Genomic DNA, 12,971 nt, shown 5'->3' with positions numbered 1-12,971 from the left:
ATTCTCACCCCCTTGCCATTGACATGATCAAAAATGAAAACAGTGTAGTCAGCATTGCAGCGTAAGAACCCGAGACGAGAGAGGACTTTGCAGAGGAGTTCATACCAATCATATGCAGCCTGCTTGAGACCATAGATAGAAGAAAGGAGATGGGTGACTAAGCGGAGGCCATCGGGACCAGCGCGCTTGAAGCCTGGGGGTTGACGCATATAGATGTCTTCCTGGAGTTTTCCCCATAAGAAGGCACATTTCACGTCAAAGCAGTCAAGTTCCCAATCATTGGCTGCAGCATAAGCAGAAAGGATGCGGATAGAGGTAGATTTGGCCATCAGGGCAAAGGTGCATCTGAAGTTGACCCCCGGAATCTGGGAAAAGCCCTGGGCTACCAGTCTCGCCTTGAACACAGGTCTGCCCTTAAGATCCTCCTTGAATTCCAGCACCCAATGGCACCCAATGGCATGACGGTCATCAGGCAGTGGTACAAGTTCATATACCTTCATTTCTGACATCAGGTTCATCTCTTTGTGCATTGCGGCTAACCAGTGGTTGTGATCTGGATGATGCAGCGCCTCGTCATAGGTTGCGGGGGGCACCTTAAGATCGTAACCAGGGGGTGGAGGGTTCCGGCGTGTGTCACTGCAGATGGACAGACAAGCCATTTCCGTGACAATGAGGTTAGTGATGACCTTGGGGAAGCCAATCTCGTCATCATCAGGGTTGATGACTGCAGGAGGTGGACGGTCAGGCATGTGAGCAGGAACATCGACAATTGGTGGGACAGGTACAAGAGCATCTGAGGAAGGTGGCGGAATGCCCATGAGACGTGCAATATGAACCTCGCGTTGTTGAGCAAGATGTGCTTTGTTGGTGGCAATGCAACCCTTAAAGAGTTGGCCCTTCTCAGTTGAGATTGGGATGTGACCTGAACGACGAATGATGTCAGCATGAGGAGGTTGAGGTGGGGTGATGATGGTAGGAGGTGTTGACGGGAGTATGGCATCATTGTCTTCATTGTTGCTGTCAGGGAAGGGGCGGTTGGACAATCCTTCGTCAAAGATGACATCGTGTGAGTTGAAGAAAGCTCCAGTGACGATGTCGCAACATCTCCAGGCTTTTATGCCTGGGGGGTATCCCATGAAGGTGGCTTCTTGAGAGTGAGGTCCAAGTTTCCACTGTAGCTCTGTCGGGATGCGTGTGAAGCAACGAGCACTGAAAACACGTAGGTGGCCCAGATTCAGTTGAGTGCTGTGCAGCATCTCACATGGGGTCTTCCCTGCAGGTAGCGCATGCAATTCTGTCTGATTAAATAGATAGCATGTGGTGAGAGCCGCCTCACCCCACAAGGAACCTGGCAAATGGGAAAAGTCCAGCATCACATACATATGACCTTCAATCGTATGCATCACCCTCTCTGCTTTCCCATTCTGCTGATGAGCCTGGGGAGCAGAGCATTGATGCTGGACACCAGTTTGCTCGAGGTTCGCTGTAAAGGCATCATTGATAAATTCCCTGCCATTATCGGAATGAAAAATCTTTACACGCTGCCCGGACAAGTTTTCCCAGTGGGTGCGCAGTACGTGCCAGGCATCCAGAGACTGATCTTTCGAGGCAAGAAGTTGGAGATCAAGCGCATGTGTATGGTCATCTAGAAAGACGATGAAGTAGCACTTGTTGTGGGGAGTGAGTGTGGGAATGGGACCACAGAGATCAGAGTGAATTAGATTGAGGAAACCGGACGTGCGTTCAGTCTCAGACAGATGAAAGGGTTGATGAGGGTGCTTGGCCATGATGCAGGACTCGCAATGAGAGAGAGGTGCAGTAGAATCAATGGTGATGCCCTTGGCAACACGAGCAAGACACAACACAGCCTCCTTTCTGATATGCCCAATGCAAGTATGCCAAAGGTCCAATGAGAGAGGAATGTGAGTGAATGCCGACACTTCAAGGTGATGTGACGATGGAGATGACGGCACAGAGGCTGGAATGAAATCCATGTCTGCAGCATAGAGCTTCCCAGTGGCTGGTATTGCACCAAGGGGAGTGCCTTTGTAGGTAAGTTCGCAAGTCATGTTGGATCTGAAGTTGACATCCCACCCCTTCGAGTTCATGCAACTGATGGATAGGAGATTGAGTAAGGCACCCAGTACATGAAGGCAGTTGGATAACTGTATGTGAAGTCGCTTCCCACCGATGGTGAGCCATGTAATGCAGGCACCGCGACCAGTGGTTTGCAAGATGCTGTGATTAGTGGTGCGCACTGGAATGGGGTCTGCATCAGAGTAAGTGTGGAAAAATCGCTTGTCCTTGATGAGGGTAATGGTAGTGCCAGAGTCTAGAATGGTGGAGAACGGGAGGTCGACGGTGCAGGACACATTGTCCAGGATCTCTGTAATGGAAGCAAAGGACATATCATCCATAAGACTGCTGAGCCTGGTGACAGCCGCTGTGATGGGAAGTGTAGGAGTAAGAGCAGGAGTAGGAGCAGGTGCTGTGGTAGTAGCTGCAGCAACCGCAGACTCCTTGTCCTTCTTCTTATTCTTCATCCATGGAGCCTGACCTTCCATTCCACTGCCCTTCCCATAGCAGTGAGCATGGTCATAATCACCCTTGCTGCAGCCAGGCGTGGTGCAGAACACCCCCTGGGGGTTGTGCTTGTGCATGCGCAGACTGGTGATGGAATTGGTGCTGCTCACGGTGGGAGTGGTGGCGGCATTGGCATACTCTGAGCCTGGACGTGAGGAATGCGCATGCTGGGTCATGACATGGTGTGCAGCCTCAGATGTGATGCGGGATATGCAACTCTCGAAGGTAAAGGTAGGTACAGATGCAGATGTGGTGGTCATGGACTCGTCATGCATACATTGTTCAAGAAGAGATTTGAACTGCTGCCAGATTGTGGTTTGAGGGAGCCCCATTAACATATGGTAAATGGCGTCAGTTTCGCCCCAAGGTGCACCAGCATTGATTAAATGCTCACAGAAAACTGCATGTTGCACAATGTAATTGGTGGCGTCAGCAGAGTCCTTCATGTGCAGCGCTTTTACCTGTTGTCTGAGAAGATACTGTGTGCTCATGTTGGTCCAGTTGAAATGGTCCTGTAAGACCTACCAAGCTTTACGTGCTGAGATGGTGTGAGAACGAGGAATGAGTGATGCGATGGACAAGCTCAGTCACCGAGTAATGAGTTCCTTGGCCTTCATGTCTTTGAGCAACCATTCATGCATTAGCGCTGTTTCAGCGTCCGTGGGTTTAGCTTTATCAACTGGTAAAGGTGTATATGAAGGAAGACCAAGGAGATCCCCTGGTTCAGATTTCATGTTGATGTGACACCAGTGATCTTCGCACACAAGAGCGTACTGCATCTTGGTAGCCCAACTAGTATAATTTTCCATTCCAAGCAGCTCGGGAATATGATCGTGTTTCCCCATGACGATACTGTCGTGGAGGGAAATGAGATAAGTGAGCGGCAGGCACTAACTGAGTGAATTTCTGTTCAAAGTTTTGGTTTCTGGCTCAGCTTGAGCCAGGGCTCATAACCTGTAGAAAGTAGAAACTAAGAGACAGGTCTCAGTGTTGGTGAAAGAACCGCTATAACATTAATAGTACCTAAGAGACAGGTCTAGAGATGAAACAATGTAAGTGAGAGACAGTGTGCAGAATGAACGTGAACTGTACCTCAGCATTGGTGAAAGAACTGCTGAGGTACAAACAATGCAATACAACTAAATTATAAGCTACACTATAGAGCCCATGATGGCAATCAAGAAAAGGAATACGAGGTTGATGTTGAACATCCAACAAATGTGTGGCTGGCAGGCTTACTGAGAGATGATTTTAACAGCTGGGCCCATAATTAATGATGGTCGATATTAACATGTTGGCTGGTGGCCATGAACATTGTATGGCCCCACGGGTTCAGTATATCGGTAGGCAATAGCACAGGTAAACCCCCAGGTACCAGAGCCAATACCTGCACCCATACCCACACCCATATGGGGTTTACCTGTGCATCAGTAAAACACCCAGTTCCTTACCTTACTTATATTTAACTTTTCTCATGCAACAAGTAGAAATAAGCCTACATAAGCAAGGGTGAAAATAAGTAGATGGCCAGTTGAAAAAGGCCACCCATCCTCTGAATTCTCACTTATTTCTGACTTAGTTTACTTTCGCATCACAAATAAAGCAAAAAAAGGGCAATTGTCCATTCAGAAAAGCACGACATGAAAGCAATTACAGCAATTTGCAAAATGGTTGGCAGTACCAGACGTGAGAAAAGACTTGAAATTAATAAAATACTTCGCACCAAATATGGTTATTATGATTCTCCTGAGTCCTGAGAGGCATGGCTCAGTGGCGTGTAACTTCTTCTGTTAACCTTCACTGGCTTCACCATCCATGGCACCTCAAACATATGACTCAATTTTTGATCCTGGTGCTCTGTCTGACACTAGCACAAGTGATCATAACATGAGCTGGAAAGCAAACATGAACACTCAAGCTCAAGATGCGGAATGTATGACTCTCACTTGGCAAATGGAACGTGGAGGACAACCAGCAGCAAGTACAATAAATTCTGGTGAAACTGGCATGGCAAAGCGCAAGACCCCAGGTCATCTGAGGAAGAAGAAACCCACAGAGGAGACAGGTGCGTACATAACATCATTTTCCCCTTCAACTTCAGATTTGAATTTGAAGTCTTGGTGTTTGACAGACAACAGTTTCTTTCTTTCCTATACACTTGAGTCTTGTTGTGACATGATCTTTGATGTCTCTCTGCTGATTATTGCTTAGATGTACCTGCCCCACCCGCTCCTGCACAAGTGACATATTACCTCTCGATTTTCTCAGAGGCGGAGTTTCACAAAGCAGAAAAACAAAGGAAATCACTCAATTCATTCTTGCAGCAAACGGCTGACTTGCTGTTTGATACTTTGAAGGCACAGTTACTTGCTCAGATCTCAGCAAAACTCAACCCCAGCAAGATCTTATATGACGACTACAACATCAACTGGACTGTACCATGGATCCAGCCATCTCCTTTGGCTCTTGCTTTGGACAGTGATTACAAAATTTTGCTTCAGCACACCACAAAACACAAAGAGCTGCAGGAAAATATCACCATCAAGGTTCACATGAACAAGGTCAGTTATCTTTCCTGGATATATGCGCATAGTATACTTGGCTGAGAAGTGTCGCAGAAGAAAAAATGAGGAAAGGAGAACCATCACAACAGAGATACAGACACAAGCTCTGGAGAGGATGATGTAGGTTCTGAGAATGAGAGCAATGCTGACAGGAGGCCAAAAAAGAAGATGAAGAAGACCATAAATATTTTTTGCCTTCTTGCCAATGTTCTCATGCAGTGATTCACCTACAGTCAGCAAAAGAAAAAGCCAAGGTACTAGAGACAAACTTGAATATCAAGATCAACACAAAGATTCAACAACTTTGTGATCAGTGGATGTGTTTGAAGCCTGGATGTATGAGTGAGTTCTGTTTCATCCATGCCGAGCATCCTGAACACTTCCCACTTGGACATGAGCATCTTTCTGTATGGGCAGCTGCATGGGTGTTCTTGTAGACTGTTGCAAGATGATAACTTGCTTACTTCACACTCAGAACAAAGATGAAGCACAAGCAAACCTTGAGACTCCCCTGAACCACACCAAGTTCAATGCATTTCCAGGGCAGAAGGGCACTGTCTCTCTTCTTCAGTGTCACCTTGCTGAATGCACACAGCCTACAAATCAGCCTTATGGTCCGGTCATCAATTTCAACATCCCGCCAGAGCTTCTCACCGTGTTTTGCCCTCCTGCAGTTCCGAACAATGACATACCTCAACCTGCACCTGCTGGATCATGCACTGAAGGTGATCGATCACAAGACTCTCTGATTCCCTATGACGTGCTGCATGGACTAACACTTTCCCTCAACAAGTTCTGTAGCAATTATACTCTCAGCGACAATATCCGCACGAAGCTACACCAGAACAGGTATACAGGCACAGAGACTATCTGTTACATTCTCATCTCTCAGCTGAAGGAAATGGAGTTCAAGCTGGGAGAGATTGCTGCGATGTGTGCAGCCATGAAGTGTTGGTGCAAGTGAATGTTTTTTGTTATGTAATCTGCTTTGTGCTCTTTTGCTAGTCTACATCATTGTATTGAATCAAGAGGAATTGTGCTAGAAGTACCCTGCATGGATAACATACCCAAGCACATCTGAATCTGTTATCTGATCCATTGCAATGTACATATTGTAGATAAGCCCATCCAATTCTGTTGAGAAGTAATCCTGGTTGCAATGAATGAAAGCCTTGATCTTGGAGAATGCTTCCTCAATCAGATTCAAATCAGGCAAGTACGGGGGAAGATATTCAAGCCATACACCTCAAAACCATGTTGTGTGTCAATGGAGCCTATTATGTGACACATGTGAACTCACCCGCTTCATATACGAGATCTGCAATGCCATAACCATGGTGGCATGTTGCATTGTCCATGACAAGCACACTAAGCTTCCCAGGGTAGGGAGAGCATAGTGGTAGCTGGTCAAACAGATGAGTTCATGCTTCTGAGTCAGAGGCTGAATAGCACTTACAACATCTTCCTGAAGGAAGGCCTTGAACTTCTCCATGGTGAACAAACCTTCAATTACTGAACATGCCATCATTCTGTCGATGGCGAGCAGGCCCAATGCAGAAAAGCGGTGCCCTTGCACAAAGACTCCATTCTTTGCTGCTCTTTCTCCCTTCTTCAATCTCCTGAACCTCCTTGAAGTTGTCCTCTCATCATTGGATGTCTCTCATTCAAGAATTTAAGTTCTTCCGGGTCATACTGTGCCATCCATCTGATGAAGTCTGACCATTGATTCTTGTTTTGCTCTTTTGCAATCTTCTTCAGCTTCTTGCAAGAAATTCCTGCTTGGGAAAGTTCACGGTAGATTGTAGTGAAATGAAGAGCAATAAGCCAGTTGTTATCAAGTAGGTCAAGTAGCTTGTCCAAGAACCAGTCAGGTCTATGATGCACAAGTTGAAGGAGGTAGTGAACATCGTTGAAATGTAAAGTTCATGGGCGACCAGAAATGCTGTAGTTGTGCTGAATAACATTGCCAGTCTCTCTCCATAATTTGCAAATGTGCCAGAAAGTTCTTTCAGAGAAGCCCACACAAGCTAGAATCTGCTCAAGAGACAAAAGCTGGCACTCATAGAGGTTGATAGCAGCAAGTTTCATGTCACAACTGATCTTGCAGAATGGCATGTTTGAGCAACTCAGAGAATTGGGAACTGGTGAAGGTTAACAGAAGAAGTGACGCACTGCTGAGCCGCACCTCTCAGGACTCAGGAGAATCATGATTACCATATTTGGTGCAAAGTATTTTATTAATTTCAAGTCTTTTCTTGTGTCTGGTACTGCCAACCATTTTGCAAATTGCTGTAAGGGGCCCACTAAGGAAAGAAAAGGCTACTCATCATCTGAATTCTCCCTTATTTCTGACTTAGTTTACTTTTCGCATACACTGAAATTAATGTGAGGGCGCGCTCGAGCTATGCAAATCAATTGAGTGGGACCATTACTAACAAGAAAATAGACATACCACCATAGCACAAAATGCGACAACACCAGTAGTGATGTTCTAGCCTGGCTTGGCCCAAAAGCTGTGGCTTTGGCCTGAAAAAAAATCCAGGCTGGGCCAAAACCACCAATGTTAACAAAAGTAGTAGTAGACAGTATGAAGGGAAGGAACTCATACATCTCGGCAATCATGCCGTGCAGCTCAAATCAAGCTCAGGGCCTCCTCTTGATATCACCATGCCGGAGCTATATCAGTTCTAAACTTCCGATATGTAGCGCCTGAACAAACTCATGTCGAGACCACACATGGGGCTAGAAGAATATGATAGTCAGCACCACAATGGGCCTGGAGCAAACCAAAACTCACTTGTCCCACGCGCCAATTAGAGCATGGCAAGAAAGTGCCTCTGCAATTGAAACACACTTCTTCTCGCCCTGAAATGCCGCAAATTGCTGGACAAGAGTGTTTCAGGTATGACAAAGACCAAATTCTCAAAAAGGCTACAGTATTAAACAAAGAACCCATAGTAGGCTGCAAAGAGGCATGTGCACCGATGCCTACGACACAGAGGCCTTGAAACATGACACCAAGCTCGTGGCCCTTGATGGACTTCTTGCCACAACTACAAATATATTAATGGAAGACAACCAATTTATTGTTGTAGAATTCACCATCTGATTAAGTCTTTAAGGGTCTGGTCAAAATCGAAAGTGTCATCAAGGACACCAGAGCCAGAACCAGAAGCTGAAGATGAGCTGCAAGTTTTGACGTGCTTACCAGTGATCACTAGAAAATGAGTGCAGCGAGCTGGAGGAGTGACAGCATAATAGTGGTTCAAAGTTTTTTTTAGTGAGACTGGCAGCAACTGAAAGATGGTGTCATATACCGGATCCGAGCACCTCCAATACCACCTGTGTCTCCCGATGCTACCCCTATTTCCTCCAACACTATACCCCTTCCATCCGACCCTATCTGGAGCTCCGCTCCTCCGCCCTATCGGTCCACCCGATCCTACTCCTACTCCCTCCACCATCTCTGCTTTTCCAACCCACTCGGTTCCTTCAGTTCCGCTCGTGTTACCCTACCCAACTATTAGTCCACCCGACCACCTCACTGGTCCACTCCTAGATTAGGAACCACTCAACTGGTCCTATTTCCGTTTAGAATCATAGTTCCTCCTTTCAGACCACCAGTAATTCCTATACCTGAGTGATTATTGATCTGTCACGTACATACTATTCTCCAAGCCTCTTCCTCGTGTGTCTCAGTCATCTTTCTTGTAATCCTGTACACTCAGCACATAGCCTTCTGCTATGCTATGCTACTTACTTAGAGTATATAAACTTATGTACATCTGTCTGTAGATCTTTAGTCTGAATATTACCTTTTCTAAGCCCTGCTCTCTTGTCCCTGTTCTTGGGCAAACCCCTTGACAACTCCTGTTTGCTGGCCTAGGGAATCGACTCCCTAGGTTGGCCACCTTCTCCGCTTGTCCGACTTCTCGTGCCTCCACCACCTTTCCCATGCATCGGACTTATGGCTAATACTCTTGTACCTCTGTCCTGTGCGTTTCCATTCTGCTTCAGACTTTGTCTGAGCAGTGTCCTCCGCTCTGTTCCTGCTGTTAGCTCCGACTGCAGTAGCCCTCCAACTCTCCCCTGTAGGGCGGACCAATCTCCGCCCAACGTTCCCATGCTCATCCAGTAGTCTGTCGGCCCTCCTTTGGAGGACCTCCACTCCAATGTCCTGTCGGAGCTTGTAGAAACTTGAGTCAGACTACAACCCGAAATTAGAGGCATGTACTCGGGTAAGGGATGCAGCACACGAGCTGAAGCCAAGCCCCTCAGACTCTGTCTTACTCCTGAGCACAGTCTTAACAGATGGGGTATGGTGTTAGACATCAGCACATGAAGAAAAGAACTAAAGAACATGTGTGTTAGGTACTGTGCCGGCTCAAGAAGCGGAGGGGTCGGGGCTTGGCTTCAGCTCTTGCGCTGTGCCCTCAGTCGAGTATGTGCCCCGAATTTGGAGCGGGTCCGATGTGGTCCGATGGTAGGACAAGTAGACTGCTTAGGTCCGCTTTGAGGGTCGGGAGGTAAATGCTACTAGCGGCGGGCCAACTAGGAGCGGAGCGGAGAAGGCAGAGGATAGTGCAGAGGGTGGATAGGAGCAGGGGGAATACTTGATAGGGGGGGGTGGAGAAGTAAGGAGAAGACTTAGAGCACAGCTCTAAGTCGGAGTGGATGGTCAGAGGGTCGGAGGTGAAAACAAGATGAAACTTGTATCCAGAGGAGGCAAGGTCCTACTGAGAATTCTCACAAGTAGAAACTGCAAGAAGACAAGTAATATTAAGACTGAGGAAAATATCTAAGTACATGATATGTTATATACTTCTATGTATGAGGCAGTGATCAGGATAACTATGTTGTAAAGCTATGTACCAAGGATATAATTTGTAAGTACTTACACAGGCGAAGACATAAGTTGGAGCAGATATCAATATGTACGTGTCGGATCAGTGATCAAGCGGTAAGAGGAATTACTGGTGATCCGGAAGTAAGGGTCTATGTACTGAAGGGGAAAGTATATATCTAAAAGGGGAAAGAGGTTCCAGTTGAATGGAGACGTTATAGAAGGGGACCGGTCGGGCGGTCGAGCGGAAGCGTAGGAGTGGAATGTGGACTGTGATTGGACGGAGCGGAGGATGGTTGGAGCGGAGGTGGTTGGAAAGTGGAGCGGATATTAATATTGGAGCGGTTGGATCAGGTATATGACAGTGTGACGTGTTCCTTGAACCAAAGTCATGTGACTCTCACACTCGCAAGATTTACACTAAGTCCAATGTACAGTACCTTAGGCCACACCACTACTACTAGCACTACCATACTAATACTACATACATAGTATTAGGATTGTAGTCATTCCAACTGACTTTATGAACTGCGGGATGCTTGATGGAACATGCCTTTCAGCAGCTATCAATGCACTTGGTAAGTCTGAAAATAGTACTACATTTGATGTGCTACAACTAACTCTACAACAGAACTGATCTGAATTGCAAATGACCAGCCTGGAAATCCCTTGCAAGAGGACACTGAGCCTGAGGTGAATGTGCAGGAAGACGGGGATGTCGGGGATGTCGAAATAGACACTGGCCCGACTGTTATCCAAGCACATGTGGAATTGGCAAAGACACCTCGTAAGTTCTCTCATTATAACCCTTGTTTAGTTTCACTAACTAATATCACACTGTGCACTAGAATGCAACCATGCCTGCACAGTCTTTGCATTAGCATTGGAGTTGTCAATTCCCCAACTCCCAAACATGTTGTGCTGCTTTGTTTTTGCTCAACTCAATATGACCGGCCCCCGCGATCTGTTGCAAATTCCTCCCGCAAATTGTCCCCAATGCAACAGGAGAATCAGCATTTTTAATTTGGTGTGTTCAAAACTTTTGATTATATTTACATTGTACTACTTATCATTCTTAATTTGGTTTTCACTCAATTTTCACTTTTTCACCTTTATTTGCTTTCAGTAGTAAGGAAACAAAGTACAAAAAGCAAAGAGTAAGCTGGTCTAGACTTGTCACAATGAAATTTGAAGGCACATTAAGGAACATAAGACCGGAAAAGGAATTGGTGGTTTTACTGATGTGGGTAACACCTACAAATGATATATAATTAGTAGAAAATGTAGATACATACATGAGTGAAAAAACGCACCTGTACCAATGCAAGCAAGCAAAAACAAGTGGTGCCAAGCAAAAATGCACAGGGGCAGGTGCAGACAGGTGCAAACATGCAGAAACGAGTGGCACCCAGTTGCAGACAAACAAAGTCAGGTGCAGACGTGCCCAAGCATGCAGGAATAAGCAGGTGTGGGCACAGACATGTGCCAATGTACACAAACATGCAAAAATGAGCAGGATGAGTGCATGAATGTACATACATACATAGAGTACCTATGGTGCTGGGAACAAGTGGTAACATGCTCAGACAAACATGAAGATGCACAAACAATGTAAACAAACAAATGATGCAAACAAACAAACAATGCAAACAAATAAATGACACAAAGAGACGAATGACAAACGAACGACACAAATGAACATACAAATGACATGAACAAACAAATAACATAGATCATTGAATGCACACTTATACACCAGCAAATGAGTGTCAGCAGGTGAGACAAATGAAGACAAGTGAACAAGCACAGCAGACAACCAGTGCCAAGTGCAGACCAACAGAGATGAGCATGGAAACTCTTGTGTACTTTGTAGATACTTTGTCCAACCATGTATAACATTATTTTATTTCTCGCAGCACCTATTTTCATCAAAACCCATGCCAAGGGTATGGGTAGGGGTACAGGTACACCAGCACTAGACCGGTACCCATACCCCAGGGATACCTGTACCCTGAACCCATGTGGGTTACCCTGACCCATGCATTTGCCTATATATTGGTGGGCAAATGGTGGTGGAGGAGTCTCTGATGCTGTCAGCTGGGCCTGTGTAGAACATAGTGCCTGTGTGTATTGGTTGGCTGATTGTATGTGTGGTATCGGGTGGGCCCATGAAGGAGCAATGGTTGACTTTATCAGGTAGGCCCATAAAGCATGCATCCTCTGTGTATATTGGTAGGCCAATGATGGGTGTGAAGCCATCATGTGGGCCCATGGGGAGAAATTCCTGATGCTATCAGGCAGGCCCATGGAGCTTGTTGGCTGTGGCCATCGACCAGCTGATGGTCTGTATTAGATCAGGTGGGCCCATGTGGAATAGGTTGTCTGTGTGTATCAGTTGGCCAGCATGGAATACATTTCCTGTGTGTATCAGTCAGCCCATGTGGAATAGGTTGCCTGTGCATATTGGTTGGCCCATGTGGAATTGGTTGCCTGTGTGTATTGGTCAGCCGGTATGGAATATGTTTCCTGTGCTTATCAGTTGGCCCATGTGGAATATGTTGCCTGTGCGTATTGGTCGGCCCATGTGGAATATGTTGCCTGTGTATCAGTCGGCCCATGTGGAATGCATTGCCTGTGTGTATCAGTTGGCCCACATGTAATACATTTCCTGTGCTTATTGGTCAGCCCATGTCAAATATGTGCATATCAGTCGGCCAATGCTGGGTGTGAAGCCACCGTGTGGGCCCATGAGAAGGGATACCCAATGCTATCAGGTGGGCCCCTGTAATGTGTTGTTTTTAGCTATTGGCTGGCCGATGGTCTGTATTGTACCAGGTGGGCCCATGTTGAATACTTTGCCCATGTGTGTTAGGAACCGTGCTCATACAGAGAAGTGGAGGGGTCGGGGCTTGGCTTCAACTCTTGTGCTGCGCCCTTAGCTGAGTACATGCCCCAAATTTGGAGTGGAACCGACAGTGTCC

The 12,971-nt window shown here is 46.4% G+C and overlaps 3 protein-coding genes across 3 annotated transcripts; 2 read left to right on the top strand and 1 right to left on the bottom strand.

Moving 5' to 3' along the window:
* Positions 1-4,398: 4,398 nt before the first annotated feature.
* Positions 4,399-6,111, top strand: EDB91DRAFT_1077779 (uncharacterized protein; the record flags this gene model as incomplete). The annotated part of the gene is made up of 4 exons (XM_041314960.1): positions 4,399-4,648; positions 4,795-5,144; positions 5,381-5,489; positions 5,585-6,111. The coding sequence occupies 4 exons, from the start codon at positions 4,399-4,401 to the stop codon at positions 6,109-6,111; spliced, it is 1,236 nt and encodes a 411-aa protein (XP_041182436.1).
* Positions 6,112-7,390: 1,279 nt separating this feature from the next.
* Positions 7,391-8,403, bottom strand: EDB91DRAFT_1077778 (uncharacterized protein; the record flags this gene model as incomplete). Its single annotated transcript, XM_041314959.1, has 7 exons — positions 7,391-7,450; positions 7,521-7,549; positions 7,600-7,673; positions 7,945-8,030; positions 8,140-8,200; positions 8,250-8,333; positions 8,366-8,403. 7 exons carry the CDS (start codon positions 8,401-8,403, stop codon positions 7,391-7,393), a joined length of 432 nt encoding a protein of 143 aa, XP_041182435.1.
* Positions 8,404-10,559: 2,156 nt separating this feature from the next.
* EDB91DRAFT_1077777 (uncharacterized protein) lies at positions 10,560-11,254 on the top strand (the record flags this gene model as incomplete). Its single annotated transcript, XM_041314958.1, has 4 exons — positions 10,560-10,568; positions 10,648-10,777; positions 10,839-11,017; positions 11,195-11,254. The coding sequence occupies 4 exons, from the start codon at positions 10,560-10,562 to the stop codon at positions 11,252-11,254; spliced, it is 378 nt and encodes a 125-aa protein (XP_041182434.1).
* Positions 11,255-12,971: the final 1,717 nt, after the last annotated feature.

This window comes from Suillus paluster (assembly GCF_016628075.1).
Source record: "Suillus paluster strain FC165 chromosome Unknown EDB91scaffold_4, whole genome shotgun sequence".
Taxonomy (NCBI): Eukaryota; Fungi; Basidiomycota; class Agaricomycetes; order Boletales; family Suillaceae; genus Suillus; species Suillus paluster.
The sequence above is the reverse complement of the archived record's forward strand: the minus strand, read 5'-3'. Positions and strand labels throughout refer to the sequence as shown.